The sequence below is a fragment of the Anas platyrhynchos genome, chromosome Z (assembly GCF_047663525.1).
Source record: "Anas platyrhynchos isolate ZD024472 breed Pekin duck chromosome Z, IASCAAS_PekinDuck_T2T, whole genome shotgun sequence".
Taxonomy (NCBI): Eukaryota; Metazoa; Chordata; class Aves; order Anseriformes; family Anatidae; genus Anas; species Anas platyrhynchos.
This window is the reverse complement of record NC_092621.1, coordinates 47,734,747-47,755,753: the sequence shown is the minus strand read 5'-3', so window position 1 is coordinate 47,755,753 and position 21,007 is coordinate 47,734,747. Positions and strand designations below refer to the sequence as shown.

The 21,007-nt window shown below is 38.9% G+C and overlaps 1 protein-coding gene across 5 annotated transcripts in view; it reads right to left on the bottom strand.

Moving 5' to 3' along the window:
- Positions 1 to 21,007, bottom strand: part of SPIN1 (spindlin 1) — a 57,678-nt gene that overhangs the window by 15,729 nt on the left and 20,942 nt on the right. For all 5 annotated transcript variants that reach the window (XM_038169953.2, XM_027446041.3, XM_038169952.2 and 2 more), the window contains exon 2: positions 9,378 to 9,599. In XM_038169953.2, coding sequence (XP_038025881.1) covers positions 9,378 to 9,429 — 52 coding nt within the window. In that variant the 5' untranslated portion in view covers positions 9,430 to 9,599. The remainder of the gene's footprint in view (positions 1 to 9,377; positions 9,600 to 21,007) is intronic.

The following is a 21,007-nucleotide window of genomic DNA, read 5'->3' as shown; positions in this document are numbered from 1 at the left end:
AGATGGTCTCAAACCTCATCTTCTACAGTGGGTGGGACTTTGTTCTCCCAGTCCCTGCTTATAGATTCTGGGATTAGGGAGGTGTGGTATGAGCACTTGCCTGTGAAGATTGAGGCAAAAAAAGTTGAGTACTTCAACCTTCTCCATATCAATTGTAGCCAGGTCTTTTGTTTTGCTTTTCAGTGGGGGTAGTTTCTTTTATCTTCCTTTGTTATCCTATGTTCTTGAAGAAACTCTTGTTATTTTTTTACTTGTCTAGCCAAGTTCAATGCCAGCTATGCCTTGGCTCCCTGCACTCCTAAGCCATATATATGCCTATAATCTTCAAAAGATATTATCCCTATAATATTCCCAGGATATCTCTGCCTCCATTGCCAATGCATTTCCCTTTTGTGTTTCAGTTTGGCTAAGATGTCTTGACTTAGGCAAGCTGGTCTCCTGCCTTTCCTGCCCAACCTCCTGTTTTTAGAACTGAGAGCTCTTGTGCCCTCCAAAAGATGTCTTTTTTTTTTTTTTTTTAATTTCTTTACACACACAGCAGATGTAAGGGTGGTATGTAAGGGTGGTTGAAATTACTTTACAGGATCAGGGCCTGAGAATGCATTGCTTCCTGTAGTTGAAAAAAAAACTCAACATCAACATCCTGCCCTTGATCGGTGTCCTGTAGCAGACACTAAGCACAAAGTTTCTGTTGTTGACTTGTTCTGATTTTCACCCGTAAGCTCTTGACCTGTGCATACATGTTCTTCAATGACAGTTCTCTCCCTGATCAATCAATCCATTTATTTTTCCATGGATGGCAACTCCCCAGTTTTTCCTTCCTTGTCTGTCCCCTCTGAACAGTTTGTAGCCATTGACTGCAGCATACCAGTTGTGTGATTCATCCCATCAGGTTTCCCTGACAGCAATCAAATCAATTTTCCAGCTGGACAGCAGCTACCAACCTCCTCCTCATGTTTGTTACTCATGTTGCATGCATTTCGCAGAATCATAAAAAAATATCCCAAGTTGGAAGGGACCCACAACGATCATCAACTCCTGGATCCACACAGGACCATCAAAAACCAAACCATATGTCTGGAAGCATTGTCCAATCACTTTCTGAACTCCAGCAGGCTTGGAGCTGTGACCTCTGCCCTGGGCAGCCTGTCCCAGTGCCCAACCCCTCTCTGGGTGCAGACCCTTTCCCTAACCCCCAGCCTGACCCTCCCCTGTCCCAGCTCCATGCCGTTCCCTCGGGTCCTGTCGCTGTCCCCAGAGAGCAGAGCTCAGCGCCTGTCCCTCTGCTCCCCTCATGAGGGAGCTGCAGGCCGCCATGAGGCCTCCCCTCAGCCTGCCCTGCTCTGGGCTGGACAAACCAAGGGACCTCAGCTGCTCCTCAGATGTCTTGCCCTCTAGACCCTTCGCTATCTTTGCACACCTCCTTTAGAGGCTCTCTAATAGTTTTATGCCCTTCTTATACTGTGACACCCCAAACTGCCCAGAGCACTTGAGGTGAGGCCACACCAGCACAGAGCAGAGTGGGACAATCCATTCCCTTGAGAAGCTAGCAATACCATGCTTGATGAACCCCATCATATGGTTGGCCCTTTTAGCTGCCAGGGCACCCTGTCAACCCATGACCAACTTGCTGTTAACTAGAACTCCCCCAGATCCCTTTCTGCAGACTCTCATCTCTCAACCTGTACAGATAGCCAAGGTTGCCCTGTTCCAAGTGCATAATCTGGCACTTGCTCCAGCTGAGCTTCGTAAAGTTGGTTATTGTCCAGCACACTAATTTGTCAAGATCTCTCTGCAAGGCATCTCCACCCTCAAGGGTGTCAACAGCTCCTCCTAATTCATTATAAAAACATTAAAGGGGACTGTCCCTATAATTGAGCTCTTGGGAATCCCACCAGTGTGATTTAACCTCATTAACCCCTTTAAGTCCAACCCATCAGTCACCTGTTCACGCACTGTATTTTATATTTGTCTAGCTGTACACTGAACATTTTGTCCAGAAGGACACTGAGTTATCCTGTGTTGGGATTGAGTGTCATTCCTCACTGCTCTAGTAAGTGCACTGTTTGACCCCATTACCTGCAAGTATGGAGCGTCATGGTTTAGAGGAGCATTCCCCGGGTTCATTATCTTTTCATTAGTTATTCTGCAGAGTGACTCTGCAGAAAACTTGCTTTCTGTCCTCAGCTCAAGGATTCTTGTGAACCTGTGCCTAAGAAGGGAGGCCCAAAACACTTCCCAAAGTGAAGAAAAAGAAATTTAGAGGTATACAAAAGTAAGAACCTCAAGGGAGAAGGTATGCAGACCACTGGGAACAGGCCTTTGCCATGCTCAGTAACTTACATTGTGAACTTATTTTTGATATGACCCATGCTCTACAGACAGATTTATTCTCTCTTGATTTCACTTAGGTCAAATTTTTTTTTGACTATGCATACACAATCTCCACATAAGTGAAAGTATCAAACCAAGAAGTATTTACAATAAAAGTCTGCTAAGGTTTGAGAGGTGACTTTTACTGTTTTTGCTGTCAGGTGAAGACAAAAACTTGACAGGTGCTGAAGAAACTTGTTTGTTCATGCAGTTAAAGCTCTAAACCAAAGCTAACTGACTGACCATTGCTCAGGTCCTCACACCGGTACTTTGGGATAGCCCTCTTAAGATAAATAGACAAGTTACATTTATATATAACAAACTTAGAAGAACGTAAGATGACATGTATGTGAAAATCCTAGAACAAACCCATTTTGGTATTGATTACAAGCCTGTTGGCAATAAAGCACCTTTAGATTTTATGTTGGCTGAACTGATGTCTCAAAAAGACATGTTTATTTCAAAGACCTCTCAAATTAAACTAGTGAACTGTGTAGCACTTCACTCAGGTGAATCTCAAATTGTAGCAAGAGTTCACTGAATTGTGAACATTTATCTCACCTACAGGACCTCTAGACAGGAGGATTGAACACCACAAAATCCTTACATGTAATATATTCTAGCCAAAGGCAGAATTATCTGAGAAATCATTCTGCCTAAGTCTTTCTTTGTTCGAGCAAATAGTTCAGCAATAGTTGTGTTGTTTTTTTTTCATTGTGTTCAATGAAAAGTTCAACAAGCAAAGTTTTTTCATTGTGTTCAACAAAGTTCAACAGCATCCAGAGACACTCTGGAATTGTAGCTAGACTTCAATGTGAATGGAAAGTAAGTGCTCAAGATGTAAATAGTGCCACTTTATTATTTATCACTCTGGACAGAATCCAGGTTACTGCTAACAAGTACATCAATAATCCATGTAATTTTAGTGAGGATTCTGAAAGAAAATAGGGGAAAAACGTGCACAGTTCATGTAACAGAACAAAAACTCCATTTAACTGCACCATAAAGCACCTATATTGTCCATCTGTTCCAAAATGAATACTACCTAACCCATGTCAGGATTAAATGTGCATGTGTATACACACACACAAGTTTTAAGCAGCTGAAACAAAACAGCCTTTGAATGGCCTTCAAATAGATGCAAAAACATTTCTTTTAAGTGGCAAAATCCATCAGGACACATTCCCAGAAGAAATATTTAGAGATGTTGTTCCATTTTTTTTTACTTAAGGGAGTTAAAAAATTAAAAAAAAATTACTACTTTAAAAAAGTAGTAAGATATCCTAAAACATGAAAAGAATTAAGTACTATGTATTTATTTTTTTTCACTGAAGATTAAAAGGAGAAATAAATTTTCACCATAAAAGATGCACAAGAAACTTATTTTCCTGTGACAAACGAGGCAAAGGATTCTTCTTTCCCTATTTAGAATTACCAAGAGCTTGTAGATCTCTCTACAGAGCTATTCACTTGTAAATACATGTCATTTTAACGAATTACACCTATGATGTGTCTTTGATATAAAACATTTGAAAGCAAATTTAAAAAAATATTATCATTTAACATATGAATATACTGCTGATTTTCTCCTTCAGCTAATGATTGTGGAACATAAAGCAATAACCCAACCTACATAAATTCTCCCCAGGTATGTGGTATTATCACAGCCACTTGATTAATCTAATTATGTTTCTATCATGTTCTCTGTCAAGTGCCCGATTTGCAGCAGGAAGATTTTTTTAAATCCCTATTTAAAGGGCAGTATCTTCACAGAAATCTTTCCAGAGAAAAAAAAAATCTGTGTACCAAGCATTTTAGGGTCAAGCAGTGAAGTCACATTACTGCTTGTGACCAAAGAGAAAAGTTAACTATAACTAGAGAATATTAATTAACATGCTAACTAGAGAACATCCTATACATGTATACCACAAATGCCATTGACTGAATGGGTTTAAACTTTCTTTATCTCCTCTGTATTATGGAAGGGCAAGTTCTACCTAGAATACTCCATGATATGCTATATTTTAGGTAACATTGAAAATGCTCTGTACAACTAAATTGTTCTGAACATAAAAATAAAAGAATAAGTTAACACTGAACAAAAATTAGAAGTAAATGGATTTGTTTCAAAGTTCTTTGTAACAAGCAGCAAAGACTCAAACTTTGGTGGATCTGAGAAAGGGGAAAATATTTATGGCTCAAGCTCTTACATGCTTAGTAATATGTATTTTTCCTAAAAGAAAGTGAACACAAACTTAACTCCTAGTCAAGAGCAACAGAAATAAGCATTTAATTGTCACATGGTGTTGCATTAAGGAGTACTTTGATCAGAGTCAAAGATTTATATCAAAGCCCTGCCAAGGACTTAGCACTGAGAAAGTTTTGCAAAGTTTAAAGCATTGAATAAGCTGATACATAAAACAGGTTAGGAATTGCTGTTCATAAATACATCTACTGCACTAGCACTAACATACAATGATAGCACTAGCAAAACGCTATCCCAGCTATTTCCCACAAAAGTGAAGACACAAAGCTTACCAAGCAAGCATCCCTGAACTGTTGGAAGAGAAGGAGCACAGATCATCGACTGCCTCTAAGTCTCTTATCTCCTGCTTCTCCAGCTTTCTTCTCACTTTATCTAACACATGCTAGCACTAAACTCTTCTTCCCAATGCTAACACTTTTTCCACACTTTCTTTTTTGAGTTTATATCCTAACCTTATCTGTTCCTCCCTGCTGGAGTGATGTTTGGTGTAATTTACAGAATCACAGAATCATCTAGGTTGGAAGAGACCTCCAAGATCACCGAGTCCAACTTTTGACTTAACACTAACCAGTCCTCCACTAAACCATATCACTCAGCTCTACACCTAAACATCTTTTAAAGACTTTGAGGGATGGTGACTCAAACACTTCCCTGGGCAGCCCATTGCAATGCCTAACAACCCTTTCAGTAGGAAGTTCTTCCTAATATCCAACCTAAACCTCCCCTGGTGCAACTTTAGCCCATTCCCCCTCGTTCTGTCACGAGGCACATGGGAGAATAGACCAACCCCCACCTTGCTACAGCCTCCATTAAGGTACCCGTAGACAGCGATAAGGTCACCCCTGAATTTAGGTGGAGATTTGAGTACTGTAGTCATGTATGTTTAGCATGTGCTTCATTAAGTTAATACCATGCAACCGCATGTATCAGTACAGACTGGGGGACGACCTGCTGGAGAGGAGCTCTGAGGAGAAGGACCTGGGGGTCCTGGTGGTTGACAGGTTGACCATGAGCCGGCAGCGTGCCCTCGTGGCCAAAAGGGCTAATGGGATCCTGGTGTGCATTAAAAGGAGCGTGGCCAGCAGGTCAAGGGAGGTGATCCTCCCCCTCTACTCTGCCCTGGTCAGGCCTAGCCTGGAATACTGTGTCCAGTTTTGGGCTCCCCAGTACAAAAAACACAGGGATCTCCTGGAAAGAGTCCAGCGGAGGGCCACAAAGATGATACGGGGCCTGGAGCATCTTCCCTATGAGGAAAGGTTGAGAGGCCTGGGTCTGTTCAGCCTGGAGAAAAGAAGACTAAGAGGGGATCTCCTCAATGTGTATAAATACCTGAGGTGTGGGAGACAGGGATTTGGCTAACCTCTTTTCAGTGGTTTGTGGGGACAGGACAAGGGGTAATGGCCACAAGATGGAGCACAGGAAGTTCTGCACCAACATGTGAAAGAACTTCACAGTGAGGGTGATGGAGCACTGGAACAGGCTACCCAGGGAGGTTGTGGAGTCTCCTCTGGAGATATTTAAGGCCCGTCTGGACATGGATGCCTACCTGGGCAGCCTGCTCTAAGGAACCTGCTTTGGCAGGGGGGTTGGATTCGATGGATGATCTTTCGAGGTCACTTCCGACCCCTTCAATTCTGTGATTCTGTGATTTAAATGCTGATTTGTTCATGTTTCTTGGAAGCAGCAACTGTCTTTAAAAAAGGAAGACAATGAACGTCAAAATAGCAAAGATACTCCCACAAATACTGTAAAAACACAGCAAGTGCTGTTTAGAAGTTACTTGTTAATGTATAAGATTCCCTTTCACGGTTGTCCTAACAATATTAAATATGTAGCAAGTATCACCTTTCCCCCCACATCTTTCATGTCATTTCCCTGTACTTTAAACAAAATAATTGTTGAGTCTAGTAATCAACTAAGCATTTTCTTTCTTCTGAAAAGCTCTAATAAAATAAATCCTAGTAGGATTAGCAGGGTCACTACTGTCACTAATAGGATAAATCCTTAACACTTCCAAATGAGAAAAAAAAATACATGACCACTTTAAAAGTGTATCATAAGGATCATAAGGATCACTGTAGCTAATCCTAACACATAGAACAGGTGTGATTTTGTGACAACTACAGGGCTAAGTCATTCTTCCCTGGCAAATAAAGCTTACTAACATACAACTAAGGATGAACATCCCTTAGTATTTGCAGCCTAAAATCTTCTCCTTATGAAGAAGAGGCAGTCATCATTTAGCCACTGTCACTTGACTTGTGCTTGACAGCTTCCTTTGCCCCAGACACTTAAAAAAACAAAAAATATATACAAAAAAAATAAAAACAACTATCCTACTACAATTTTAATTTATATCACTTCCTGCCTTCAGAATAATTTTATAAATTCTGACAAACTCAATTATTGCTATTTTTCTTCGCAAAGGAAAATGTGATCAGTCTCAGTAAAATTTCTCCTGTAATAAGCCAGTGTTCTCTTTCCTGACTTTAAAATAAAGTATCTGCCTTTAAAATAAAATTCCATGCCTGATCATTGTTACAGAGTGGCCTATGCAGTCCCTCTAATGACAGCTGCCTGCTGTCCTACTTATCATCCATAATCAAGTAATAAATAACAAATAGTTGCATCCCCACATTTGCTTCTCCAAAAGAAACACAGTCCATCAAATATGGTAAAAACCAAAAGCAACAACAGGAAAAAGGTCAGCAGCTGTCTGCCTCAAGAAAACAAAAGCCAGAGGCAATACACAAGCCTACATAGTAACTATGCTAAGAGTTGAGGCTGACCAAATGCATATGACTTAAGGGTTATATTTAAATGAGAGTTCATCAAGTTACTATAAATTTAAGGACTTCTCAGTTAAGATTAGAAAATTTGATAATGAAAAAGATTTAAATAGTAAATGTTGTATAGGAATATTATAAAGCAAAAGGAGCATCTAAAGAAACAAGCGTAAATTTACTGATGATTTTGCATAGGGTAAACCACAATGAAATAATAATGGAAAGTGCAACCTTTCAAAAAAAGTTGAAAAATAAAATATAGTAACAGTTGAAAGGATAAGTAGGAAGCAGTATTTTCTACAATAAATTTTATTTAAATTTCTTTTTTTTTTAAATAGATACAATCTAGCCATGCAATCATACTCTAAATATGTTTAATTTTATGACATTTCAAATCTGTACTGTAGTTTTAATTGATAATTGTATATCACAATTGATTTATAGATAAAAATTCTAACATTTCCCTTAAAAAAAACCTTTGTGTCTGAATTTTTTGAACTTGGATGCAGTGATTCACTAATACTTACAAAGTCATCAGTACTGAAGTCAACCTTCAGTACAGAGGTTTTCCGTTTTTTTTCCTCCCACAAATACAATTCTCTTCCCACTGGTATTCTGCTAGTGTCAAGAAGAAGGATGATTTACCAGCTGTCTGGATGAAAACTCACTGAAACAAGTGACTATGACTCTGCAATGGATCACTCCTTTGAAACTACTTATTAAAAAATATTTGCAGAAGTCATATTTGAAACATTAATGGAAGCTAATCACATGTAAAAACAGAAAGTTACTAACACATTTCAGAGAAATCGTCCATCATCAGTTGCTTCAGCATGAAGCAATTGGGAAAGTATCTGAAACCACCAGAATGGGCTACTTCTTGTGTATTTTAAAAAGCTAACTGACCTTTTCCAGTTTGAGGTGATATTCATTTGGTTTACTGAGATTTTTAGAAAAGCACCGCTTCACAATGGTTAGTGTTAGACAATATGCTGCACCATGCATCTACAGTTTTTTCCTATGCAGGTCATTAGTGAGTTTCATTTCGGTATTAAATAGGAAGATACTTTACAGCATAAGATAAAAACTATTAAGGCACTTCATAGCAGAAAACTGACTAAATATACAAAACAATTTACGTTACTTAAAGAAGTACTACTAAAAAACAGACAATCAAACAGAAGAATGAACATTCACCTATAACATTTTCATCCTCAAACACTGGTTTATAGAATTCTTAACTTGCAAATGGTAACTCCTAGGCCCTGTCCTGCACGCTAGTCCAGACAGAATGCACTGCTGAAGTAGGTAAGAGCCTAGCTTAGTTTCTGCAGGACTAAGCAGCAAAATATTGAACAATTCTTGTTTACTCACTTGATGCTTTTGTTGCATCATTGCTGATAATACTTACTTACCATCACTGGTAATCCTGATGATCCTGTAGAGAACCCAAGACTGACTGAGATTTGCCAAGCTGCAAAACTTTAAATAAGCCCAACTGGTCATATGAGTCTGAATGCTAACTTGTGTTTCGCATTTCTCTGAACTGCTTTTAAATACTTCTGACTAATCTTCAATTTAGATAACACACATCCTAGCAATAGTCTGTAATCTTTGAGATAAGCAAGAGAGGAATTTGCCCCTTAAAATGTCAATGTAATCCTATAAAAAGCTCATTTTATTCCACTTCAGACTTTTATTTAACATACAGTTCTACAAAGACTTTGATATTATAGACTACTAAATACTTTTTATATACTGGTCTGTAACACTTAAATTAAAAAGACATAATTAAATTTATCAGCTTCTGTAACATTAGCTCTTTTAAGATGGAAATAACAACACCTTTATAAAAGGCAATAATACATTTTAAAAAAAAATCGACAAAGTAAAAATAATTTTACCTCCTGAAAGCAAACAAACCAAAAAGGCAAACCAAAAAACAGGCTTACCTGCATCAGCTCTGGACCGCTGACCTGGTGATTTTCCAAATGGGGTCTTCATTCATCTGTGTTTAAGTGAGCAGCAAAGCTGCTGGACTAGGGTGAAAATCCAGTTCTTCCCAGATCCCAGGATATCTTCTTCTTATGAAATAAAACAGCTACTTATTAATCCACTATTCAATGAAAAAATTGTTCTTCAAATGTAGAAGATGCACTTTCAGTTATATCGCTCTGAAAAACAAAATAGGTGAAGTATAAGTAGTTTGATTTGAAGCTTTGTTAAAATAAGCATTAAAATAAAACAGTATTTTTTGATTTCATGCTCAGTTGGAATTTCATTCATATTCTGTTATTCTGAACACACTGAGCAAACAGGGGACATGTAGGCCAGTAGACAGCAAAACAAACAATAAGGATACTGCTTTTCCATCATACTCAGTCAAGTTCCATATCAAATCAACATCAAGTACACACAACATACGAAAGCTTCTTTAAAACCACTTAGCTTAGCACAGGGAAGAATGTCTACTAACTTAGTGCAACTTCTTGTTTCAAGGTTTCTACCTTCAGTAGGGTTGTGCTTCAGCTCTTGCTATTTCCATTTATTATAAATAAAACACTTCACACCCACATAGCAAAGTAACCTTTCCACATAAGGTTTAAAAAAAAAAAGTCTGCAGAAAAAACCTCTTGAGTTTTGAGGTATCAAAACCAGACTCCATTACTACAACTACCCAAGATCAACTAGCTGAACAAGTCATCGGTTCACAGAAGACCTACAGAAGTTCTTGGTGATTCTCTACTTCTAAAGTCACCGGAGTCCTAGAACATTCAGTCATTACATTCCTCTAGATGAAGGAGATAATTGAGGACAACTTTTTCCAGTCCTAGTGAGGATTTAAGTTACAACAACTAGTAAACTCAAGTCACTTAAAGTGCCAAGTGATAACACAATCATCAGGTATAGACAACACGGATTCATAAAAGGAAAGGCTTTTCTCACTAATTTGATAACGTATAAGATCATCTGTTTAGTGGATGAAGCGAAGATGGTAGATGTAGTTTTTTCTGGATTTTACAAAGGCATTTGATACTGTCCAGACGAATTCCATGAGGGACAAACTGTCCAACTGAAACGGGACAGGCACACACCATGCTTGGTGTGGAACTGGCTAGACAGCAGATCTCAAAGGCTTTTAAGTGAATGGGACTACATCCTGCTGGTGGCCAGTCGCTAGCAGCGTCCCCGAGGGCTCTATTTTGGGCCAGTCCTGTTCAGCATTTCTGTCAGTGATCTGGATGGAGGAGTGGAATGCATCCTCAGTAAATTTGCTGGTGATATGAAACTGGGAGGTGCTGTTGACTCCTGAGAAGGATGAGATGCCTTGCAGAGGGATCTAGATAGCACTGGGATCTAGAGTTCTGGGCAATCAGCAATGGCATGGAGTTCAACAAATGTCAGGAAAACATGGGTGCTGCACCTGGGATGGAGTGATGCCAGACACAGGCACAGACTGGAGGCAAACAGCTGCAGCAGCTCAGTAGAAAAGGACCTGGGAGTGCTGGTGACAGCAGGCTCAGCATGAGACATGTGCCATGCCAGTCAAGCAGGGAAACCACATTTTGGGGTGCATTAATGCAGCAGAGTCAGCCGGTGAAAAATGGTGATTTTCCTGTTACATTTAGCATTGGTACAGCCTCATGTTGAACACTGCATACAGTTCTAGGCTCCACAACATAAAAGGACGTGAAGATACATGAATGCAAGGTACATCTCAGAGAAGGCAACAATGCTGGTAAAAGGGATAGAAGGCATATCCTGTGTAGGAGGCTGAGGACACTATGGTTATCTGGTCTCAAAAAGAGAAGGCCAAGAAGCAACCTCGTGGCTCTCTCCAACTCCCTGAGGAGGGGAAGGGCAGAGAGAGGTGCCAGCCTCTGCTCCCTGGAAACCCATGGCAGGACGCATGGGAATGGCACAAAGCTGTGCCAGGGGAGGTTCAGACCGGACAGCACGAAAAAATTCCGTACTGTGAGGGTGGTCAAATACTGGAACAGGCTTCCTAGGGAGGTGGCTGATTCCTCAAGCCTGTCAGTGTTCAAGAGGCATTTGGATATACAACAGATAACATTATATATATATATAGATAGATAGATAGATAGATAGATAAATATATATATAGATAAATATATATATATATATGACCCATGCCTGTCCACAGTTAAGAGACACTTAGGTAATACTCTCAATTATGCATTTTAATTTTGGGTTGTATGCAGTTAAGACATCAGGTTATGTCAGACCATCCTTTTTAGCTCCTTTTCCTGAAGAAATGTCATTGCTGTAATCGTGTTCTCTGTAATCTGTTAAACAAAAGATGGCTTTCCCCCTTTTATTTCTGTTTTGCAGCCTGCTGTCAGTTTTGATACACAGGTTAAAACAAAAGAATACCCTTAACCACTGACCAAGCTGAGAGAAAAGGTGTATCTTATGCTTGTGCCTTACTGAGTAAGTGGAAGAGACAAGGACATGCCTTCAGGTATGGTGCAAGTGTTATGCAAAATGAGCAAATTTACATCTAACAGCATTTGCCAATTGTTCCATGAATAACATTCATTAATTTCTAGGCGTGTTGGAGTATTACAGAGGAATACTCCTAGGAAAAAAGAGCAGGGAGACAAAACTATTTACCAATTTCTCATTTTTCTATTTTAAGCATGGATTTGGTAATCAGCAGAGTTTTTAGAAAGATCACTGTTTAGAAGAATTAACTTAAACATTCAGTCAGGAACTTGTACAAATTTGTGAAATGAAAGTTAAACATTCTTTTAAAGAAGCATACGATTTTTTTCCACATTTCACCTCCTCTCAAAATCTACCACTGTATACACAACAATGCTGAAGGATACCAGGGCAACAACACTGTAAGTTTAAACAGCACTTGAAGATGCAAGAGGAAGCAATTGGTTTAACCACTTTACTAGGACACAGCATGAGGACAATTTTTCCTCACCAAACTCAAAAATACTTTATGCTAGATCAAAATACTTTAACACAGAAATATTCCTGATTATGAAAACAAACGAATTCACAGCAGCGTTCTCATATACTGCCAATACTGAGTCTCACAGCCTCTGTGTACCCAGATAAGAGAAATCCATTTTTCTGACAATCCAGAGAGAATCAGCTGCAAACTAGTATACTTCTCTATTTTTAATAAAAATGAAATAAAATGTGTTTTTCTAAAGGTTGCATTATGAATTCAATTTATGTCTTAGCTTCACTCTGACAGTTGTGAAGACCAACTAAGAAGGCTGTTCCAAAATAAGGAGTGCTAAGACCAGGTTAGAATAGTACAATCATACTAACAGAATAGGGAGGAAGATGCGTTAAGACTGAAAAAATATAGCTACGTTAAAGTTGTATTTTTTCCACCATAAAGGTAAAAAGAAAAAACAGCATGCATACAGACTACACAGCTTTTCCTGTAAGACAGTTTAACCACCCTCTATAACCTTTTCATTATTTAGAAAAAATTAAACACACATATGAGCTTTTAACTCTACAGAATTAATATAATCACTTAAAATCATAATATAAACACTTAAAATCATACTCTACCTTAACTTTCAGTTCATGTTCACATTTCTTTTTCCATTAAATTGCACATATTTCACTGCAGCACATAGCAAAAAATGTTTACTGCATTCTAGTGAAAGCTTCAGGACCCTCCTGTTGCCATGGAAGAGGGATGTTACGTAGCACAACATCATAGCTGTGATAATCAACACAAATGGCACTGAAAACATAGCCTTAGATGCTTCTAACCTTTAACCACCATGAACACAGACGGAACCTTTGTGTTCAAGTACTGGCAGACTCACTGAGGCACTGCTTCAGTCAAGGAGGAAGCGTTTGGAAGGAGACAGAGGGTAGTAGCACATGTTGCTTATATAACTTAAGACACACAACTGTAAATTCAAAATATACACCTCTGATATTAGCTACAGGCTTCTGCCTTCTAAGGTCTGTTACAGCTTCAAGAGCTGCCAGTGAGCAGGCCTTCTGGCACCACCTAGCGGGCTCTTAACATTTCCAGTTTGATATTCAAAACATTGCCCTTGCTCGCAGCTCCCTCTTAACCTGCACTGACAGTCTGTTCAGCGAAGGATCAGCCTTGCATGTCCCGAGACCACTTCGTGAAAGGAGACATTCTGAGATGAAGTCTGTCAGCTGAAGAGATGTCTTGCTAAGTAACATTTTGATCTGTGCAACTCGGCTCGGAGCTGCTGGTATACACTGCAGCTGGAGTAGAACCATGGTTTCAGCACAAGCTACTGGGATGACGCAGGCATCTCAACACAGACTCCTTACATTTTACCATAGGAACAAAAAGGATGATTGCATTCAAGCCTTCTGCACACGCACCCTCCCCTAAGCAGGATCTTAATGTTAGAATATCCCCTAAATAACTGGGAGCATAAAAATACATGACTACTTTCAGTTAGTGTTACTTTAAAACAAACAAAAAACAGAAAAACAAAAGCTTTCCCATGCTGTGAGAATTCAACTATTCAAATTACAAGTCTGCTTTCAAGTATAAGTACCCTACAGACTCATCAGCAAATTAGTTATTAAAAACTTTATTCCCTATCACTAAGGCTTCATAAAAGTATTAATAGTTGAGAAAAAAAAGATAAGAGTACATTAACCTGTAAACACAAAGGTGATTTACAGTTGACAATGATGAAGAGCAATACATTTCAACTCTGGATCTATCAACAGACAGACTCCAAATCAAGTGCTTCCCTTCCCTCAATATCCTATACAGTTTTTCTTCTACCCATAGGTGTGTTATTCGTCTGGAATTGTACAAAAACAAGTAGCACTGGCATAAGGCTCTGTGTGTATATATACAAACAAAAATAAACAAATACACACTTAAGAAATAAAATTATTTTTTATCTACAATGCTACATTGATGCAACTGCAGATTATTCAACAGAAGACTGACAACCTGAAACTTGTGCAAATTACTTTTTGTTGATAGGGTGCCTCTACATGTGACTTCTAGGGAGAAAGGGACTGTAAACAATATACCATTTCTGCTAAAGGGAAAGAAACACTACTGTTTTTGTTTGTTTGTTTTCTTAAGTATCTTCATATTCATAAAGCAAAGAAGTACTATGATGATTTTATTAAAGGCTAGCACAATAAAATGTTCGACTAACATATCAGATTAAAAATATACAATTATTTTGGACCTGAAAAAAAAGTGTTTTAACCTTTCAGCAAACTCCTGTACTTTGTGTCCACTGCAAGAGACAGCACACTGCAGTTTTTGATTATAAATACCTTTTTATTAGCATAAACAAATGGAAAGATTAGATAAAAATGTTAACATAAAGAAAAAGTGGACAGTTTGTAAATTCTGGAGACAAAAACTTCCCAATATAGCACAGAACCAGAGAAACTGAGATCATTTAGGAATTGTAGAAAAACAAAACAAGAAAAAAGAAGAAAAACTATAAGCAGTATATTAATTTACCAATTACCCCAATACTCCCCCCACAGGTATTACTGACAACTCCAAATGATTCAGAACAAGACAGGTAGACTTCTAAGATTGGTATACTTTGTAAAGCTATCTCAGGCAACTATTTGAACCAGTTTTGTCTAAGCCAGCTTTCAAGCACAGGTCTTTACCGTAGCTTTACTGAAATTAGAAACGGTATTTTGGGTGAAACCTGGAGTTTTTTGTTTTGAAGTACAGCAGGGAACTTATGTATTAGTATAATTTTTGCAACAACACATACAAATGGTAGCTCTAAGACTGCATTTAAAGGTCTTACACAGAAAATAAAAAATCCTCCAAGTACCATTTCCAGTGTTTCCTGTCTCTACCTGTTTTTTCCCTTGAATTACCAAGATGTAGCTGTTACTGCAGTAACAGAATATTTTTTTCTCTATTTCCACTCAATTTTCATCATAACGTATACTATTAAAACACTTGGTTTCCCTTACTTCATCCAACTTAGCATTTAAGAGCTCTTATTTTTGCAACAGATTTAATTTAAAACAAACTTGGATGGAGTACGTAATTCAGCCACTCTGTAGAGGCATCAGGATGAACTTCATTAGATCCAGCAGTACAAACTGGTATTGTAAATAATTTTGGTATTTTAAGTTTCAGGGGCTCAGTGATCACACTTCTAACATCAAAATACCATCTCACAAGACTAACTCGCAGAACTTTCATACTACAGTTCAAAACTGTACTAAAAATATTGGTGCAGAAAGCATAAGAGCATAGGATTCTCACCCTGCATCATATAAGGCACCTATTTCTGGCTTTAAAGGATTGTTACAGGTTAAATGCTAAAAATATGTTATTTCCTCTGAAACCTTATAGAATAATTTTTAGCCTAGTTTGCATTACCCTTACGCTTACAGAAATAGATGCTGCAGGCGATGAAAGGTACAGAAGTTGTTAAGCGTGTTCCTGTCTGCATTACAGCACCCACCTCTTAATATTCTACAACACAAGAAAACAAATAGGATTTTTCAGTTTCTATGGAAAAACACCAAACAAACCAACAAACGAACAAACACAGGGTGATCATATCCAATTCTTCCATCCTGGACAACTGCTATAAATTACAGGAAGTATATGCTATATGCAATTCAAGGACCGAGACTTTGGCTGTATTTTGCTGGCATCTGTCCCTTGAAAAGCTGTATGTTACTTGGAGAGAGAATGGTTCAGGAAGTTAGTTCTTCTAAGCACCCTACAACAAAGGGCAGGGTATTTAAGACAGTCACAGAAGTATACGTTGCAGTTGTAAAACAAAATATCCATATGCGAAAGGCAAATACAAAATGCAAGACATTCAAATGTTTTCCCAAGAACGTGGGATGAATCTGACTAGTGCCACACCTGTGAAATTGCTTCCTTCAGCACTGTTTCTAGAAAGCTATAATGGTTAAAGTCTCTCCAGATATTAAAAGCTACTGTTTTATTAAAAGCTACTGTTTTGAAAGCTTAGGTATCTAGAACTCAACTCTCGCTTTGTAGGAGTTCAAGTTCAGGAGTTCAAACATAGCAAGGTGGCAATTTTTAGAGCTTATCTAAACCCTACCACAATCAGGAGTATTTTAGACTTCTCTGTCATCTACAAATTACAGCAATGTCATCTCATCCTCATGTGACTGGCTTGATGTGGTATGTTAACCTTAACAATAAAAAAAACCTACATCCAACATGAATGCAGCATTCTGGCTTAAAAATGCAAGAGCCTCTAAAAGTGATATACAATAGTTGTAGTTCCAAGGGGTTTGCACGAAATGCACTGCATTTATACATATCAAAGATTTCATTGAGTGGGTCACAAGCAAAACCAGTGAATATTAAGCTTGTCAAACAATTTGTCCTGAGATGACGTGACTAGCAGATGAGCTGTCTGTCACAGCCTTATGGCTACGTGCACATCTGTCCAGTGAAAGCACACATGTACCTCAGATCCATTTCAATTTAACTTTAAAAAAAAATAAAAAACAGTCCAGACCTAGTACAGATAGCTAGCTAAAATTAGTCAACATTTAGGCACATGAGCCCAGCATGCACTGTAGTACTACTGCATGTGAACTTCACATTATTTCTTTCCCTTTTTCTCAGTATTCCAGAGGATGGCAAAGCTGGTAAAAGGTCTGGAATGGATGTTGCATGAGGAGAGGCTGAGGACACTTGGGTTGTCCATTCTGGAGAAGAGGCAGCGGCCAAGAGGTGACCTCAAAGTCCCTCTGCAACAACCTGAGGAGGGGAATTGCAGAGGGAGGTGCCAGCCTCTGCTCCCTGGAAACCCATGGCAGGATGCAGGGGAATGACACAAAGCTGTGCCAGGGGAGGTTCAGACCGGACAGCATGAAAAAATTCTGTACCGTGAGGGTGGTCAAATACTGGAACAGGCTTCCTAGGGAGGTGGCTGATTCCTCAAGCCTGTCAGCGTTCAAGAGGCATTTGGATATACAATAGACATGAATAACATACTTTAACTTCTGGTTAGCTCTGCAGAGGTCTGACTGTTGGACTGCATGGTCTTTGAAGGTCCCTTCCAAATGAAGGATTTTATTCCTTTGCACACACTTTTATGTGGATGACTGAATATTTTAAAACATTCAGTCGTGTTCAAGTAGGCTTACGTATGTTTGAACACATCACAAGAGAACTGGTATTTACCTTTAATGTTACCAAGTTTTAGGTTGTACCAGCTTGAATTTTCTATCTTCAGTGGGGGAGTAAAAAGCCTTTAGAACAAGTTGTCCAAAGGTTCTTAGCAAACAAAAGCAGAAATTGAAGCTTGATCCATCAAAGAAATGCCTGGAAGCATCTGAAAAATCACAAAATTGTTTGTGTTGGGAAGAACCTGAAAGATCATCTAGATATTTTTGATGTGGCCCAGGATACAATTGGCCTTCTGGGCTGCAAGCACACATTCCCAGCTCATATGCAATTTTTCATCCACCAGTACCTCCCAAAAGCCAACTCTGCAGGGCCGCTTGCAATCCATTCATCACCCAGTCTGTATTGACACTGGGGATTGCGCTGGCTCGGGTGCAGGACCCTGGACTTGGCTGTTTTGAACTGCATGAGTATTGTACAGGCCTGCCAAGGTTCCTCTGGATGACATCATCTTAAGTTTCCTATATATAAAGTCAAGTAAGAATTTCAATGTAGTGTGAAAAAAGTCCTATTTATTAAACCTCCAATCTCTGTTCAAAGTAGTTCAAGATACCACTGTGCAGGAAGCTTTAGCATGCAGTTACGAAAATGAAACCCTGCTTTATATGTCTACAGAGCTAGGAGGTCAATGCTTAACAAGCCTTTCCATTATTAGTTTTCTACTCTGATGTTAACTTCATACTAGAGGAAAAAGGATTAAGCATAGAATTTATTAGAATTTACTATAATTTTAAAAGGTAACTTGTTAACAGGGCAGTTCAGAAAAACACCTTTATTTTCATGCTGACTTTATAATGGTCAAAGGACTACTTTTAGAAAGCACTATAACTGGACATTCAGAACAAAGCAGTGTCAGAATTAGCAGTTACCCTAGACAGACTACCACCCAGAAGTTACGGAATAGAACTGGATATCTCTACTACCTAACACAGAAAGATTCATAACTCATCATGTTCTCAACCAGAACCTTGATGTTTATGTATGTGTCATCTACATATTATGCAGCAGCAAGATTTAATTACAAAATAATTACAAGTGAAAATTTTGACACCAATATCATTGGACATAAGTTTTAGGTTTAAACTTCTGACTTGGGTCACATATCAGAGTCATTTTGTGTGTTTAATTGCCTGATACTACTACAGGTTCTCTTAGGAGTAAGATCTGTTAAACTGAAGTAAAAGTGGGAAGTAGAACCCCAGGACATTTTCAATCAAAGAAAAATGATAAAGCTATTTGCTTTACAACATATAAAGTTACGTAATAACTGCAACATGAACAATTGTGGCCTTCACTACTAAAACTCCCAAGATAAACATTTTACTTACTTTCATATTTCACAGTAATGAAGAAAATGCTCAAATAACATCCAAACTAAACACACAGACAAGAAGCAGCACACAGTATTTGTGTACTTGTGAAATATCTGTGGAAGTATTTGAACCTCATCTATGCAGTTCAAAAAAGAAAACAAGCCTGTACACACCTACATTAAATTTGACTTTTTTGGTGTACAAAACATTATTTGATAAATGTGTAAAGTGAGATTCTTATTCCACAGAAGATTATGGAAAAATTTCCCATTACTCTACATTGCTAAATCAATACAATTCCTCCTCCCCCCCCCCCCCGTAGGATTCCTGGTACTTGCTACAACACATTGCTTTTAATATATGTTTAATTCTTACTTAATAGCAAAGTCTTGCACCCATTAGATTTGTTTCACTCTAGCATCACAGAATCATATAATATCCTGGAAAGGACACACAAGGGTCTTTGAGTTCAACTCCTGGCTCCACACAGGACCACATAAAAACCAAACCATGCATCTGAGAGCAGTGTCCAAATGTCTCCTGACTTTCACCAGCTCAGTGCCGTGACCACTGCCCTGGGCAACCTGTCCCAGTGCCTGACCACCCTCTGGGTGCAGACCCTTTCCCTAACCCCCAGCCTGACCCTCCCCTGTTCCAGCTCCATGCCGTTCCCTCTCGGAGTCCCCAGAAAGCAGAGCTCAGCGCCTGCCCCTCCACTCCCCTCATGAGGGATCTGCAGGCTGCCAGGAGGCTTCCCCTCAGCCTGCTCTGCTTGGGGCTGATGAAACCAAGCGACCTCAGGTGCTCCTCATATGTCTTGCCCTGTACACCCTTCACCATCTTCGTAGCCCTCCTTTAGATACTCTCTAATAGTTTTGTCTTTCTCATACTGTGACACCCCAAACTTCACACAAGTACTTGAGGTAAGCGCAGAGTGGAACAGAGACCACAAATTATACTGTTATAAAAAGATTAAAGGAGACTGGCCCTAAAATGGAGCCCCATTGTACTGTGGAACCCCAGTAGTGACTGGCTACCAGACTGATGTAATCCCACTTACAGTAACCCTAAGTCCAACCAATCGCCCAGCTGTGCACTCTAGTTCTGTACTTCTCTGAATACAAAAATACAGCTAATTTTTGCCATGTTCTCTAGAGCTATGCTTCTCTCACAGTTCACAGTATTTTCAGTACAAGGATAATGCTGTTTGAGATGTGAGATAAGCCCTAATGATTGCATAACAGAAAGGCCTGTTAATACTGTATAGGTACAATGAAGCACTTCTATTGAAAGTATCAGGTTAAGAAGTCTCTGCCACTGTCAGCACCCACCTTGTCTGGCTCTCCACATTCATTACGCATCAGTTATCCTTCTAGATTGCCTAGGTCTCTTTATCTGTCAAAAACATGTTGTTGCACTATAGTTTCTAAACCTATCACTCCAAGCATGTTCAATGCAAGCAAAACAAGCTTTTCACTCCTTTTTAAACATGGTTTAAAGACCTTACTTCCCAAGCACTGCCTTACACCCTCTTCCTGTATTATTCCCTACAGATTCCACTCTTCCCTGCATATACTGATATATTTTTATATATACGCACACACACACAAATATTTTTTTACACATAGTTACTCACACCAATACTCTCGGAATCACTGCAGCATTTTTTTCTGTCTAAGCCTATTTGTAAAGCTGGTTTTAATACATGCTTGCCTGGGGTTTAGGTTTTCTCAGTGAGGGCTACTTGTCACAAATAACTTTTAGCCATCACCCCTGAGAAAACCTGCATTTCAGTCAAAAATAAATCTATTAAAATAAAAGAAAAACACACAAAGCAGAACAGAGAATACAAACAGACAAAGCCTCTCTGGTCTTCAGCAGCACAACAAATGCCACACTCCCAAATTATGGTCACAATCCTACCCATCCCACACAATGCTGGATAGAAAGAAAACATATGTAAGAACTTAGAGAGAACTCTGTTGCCAAACCCCAGTAGGTCACTGCTAAATATGCATGAACAGGAATTGCTCACTGTTTAATTGTTCCAAGTTGATGTTCTTCATTACTAGTTCACTATTTTTTC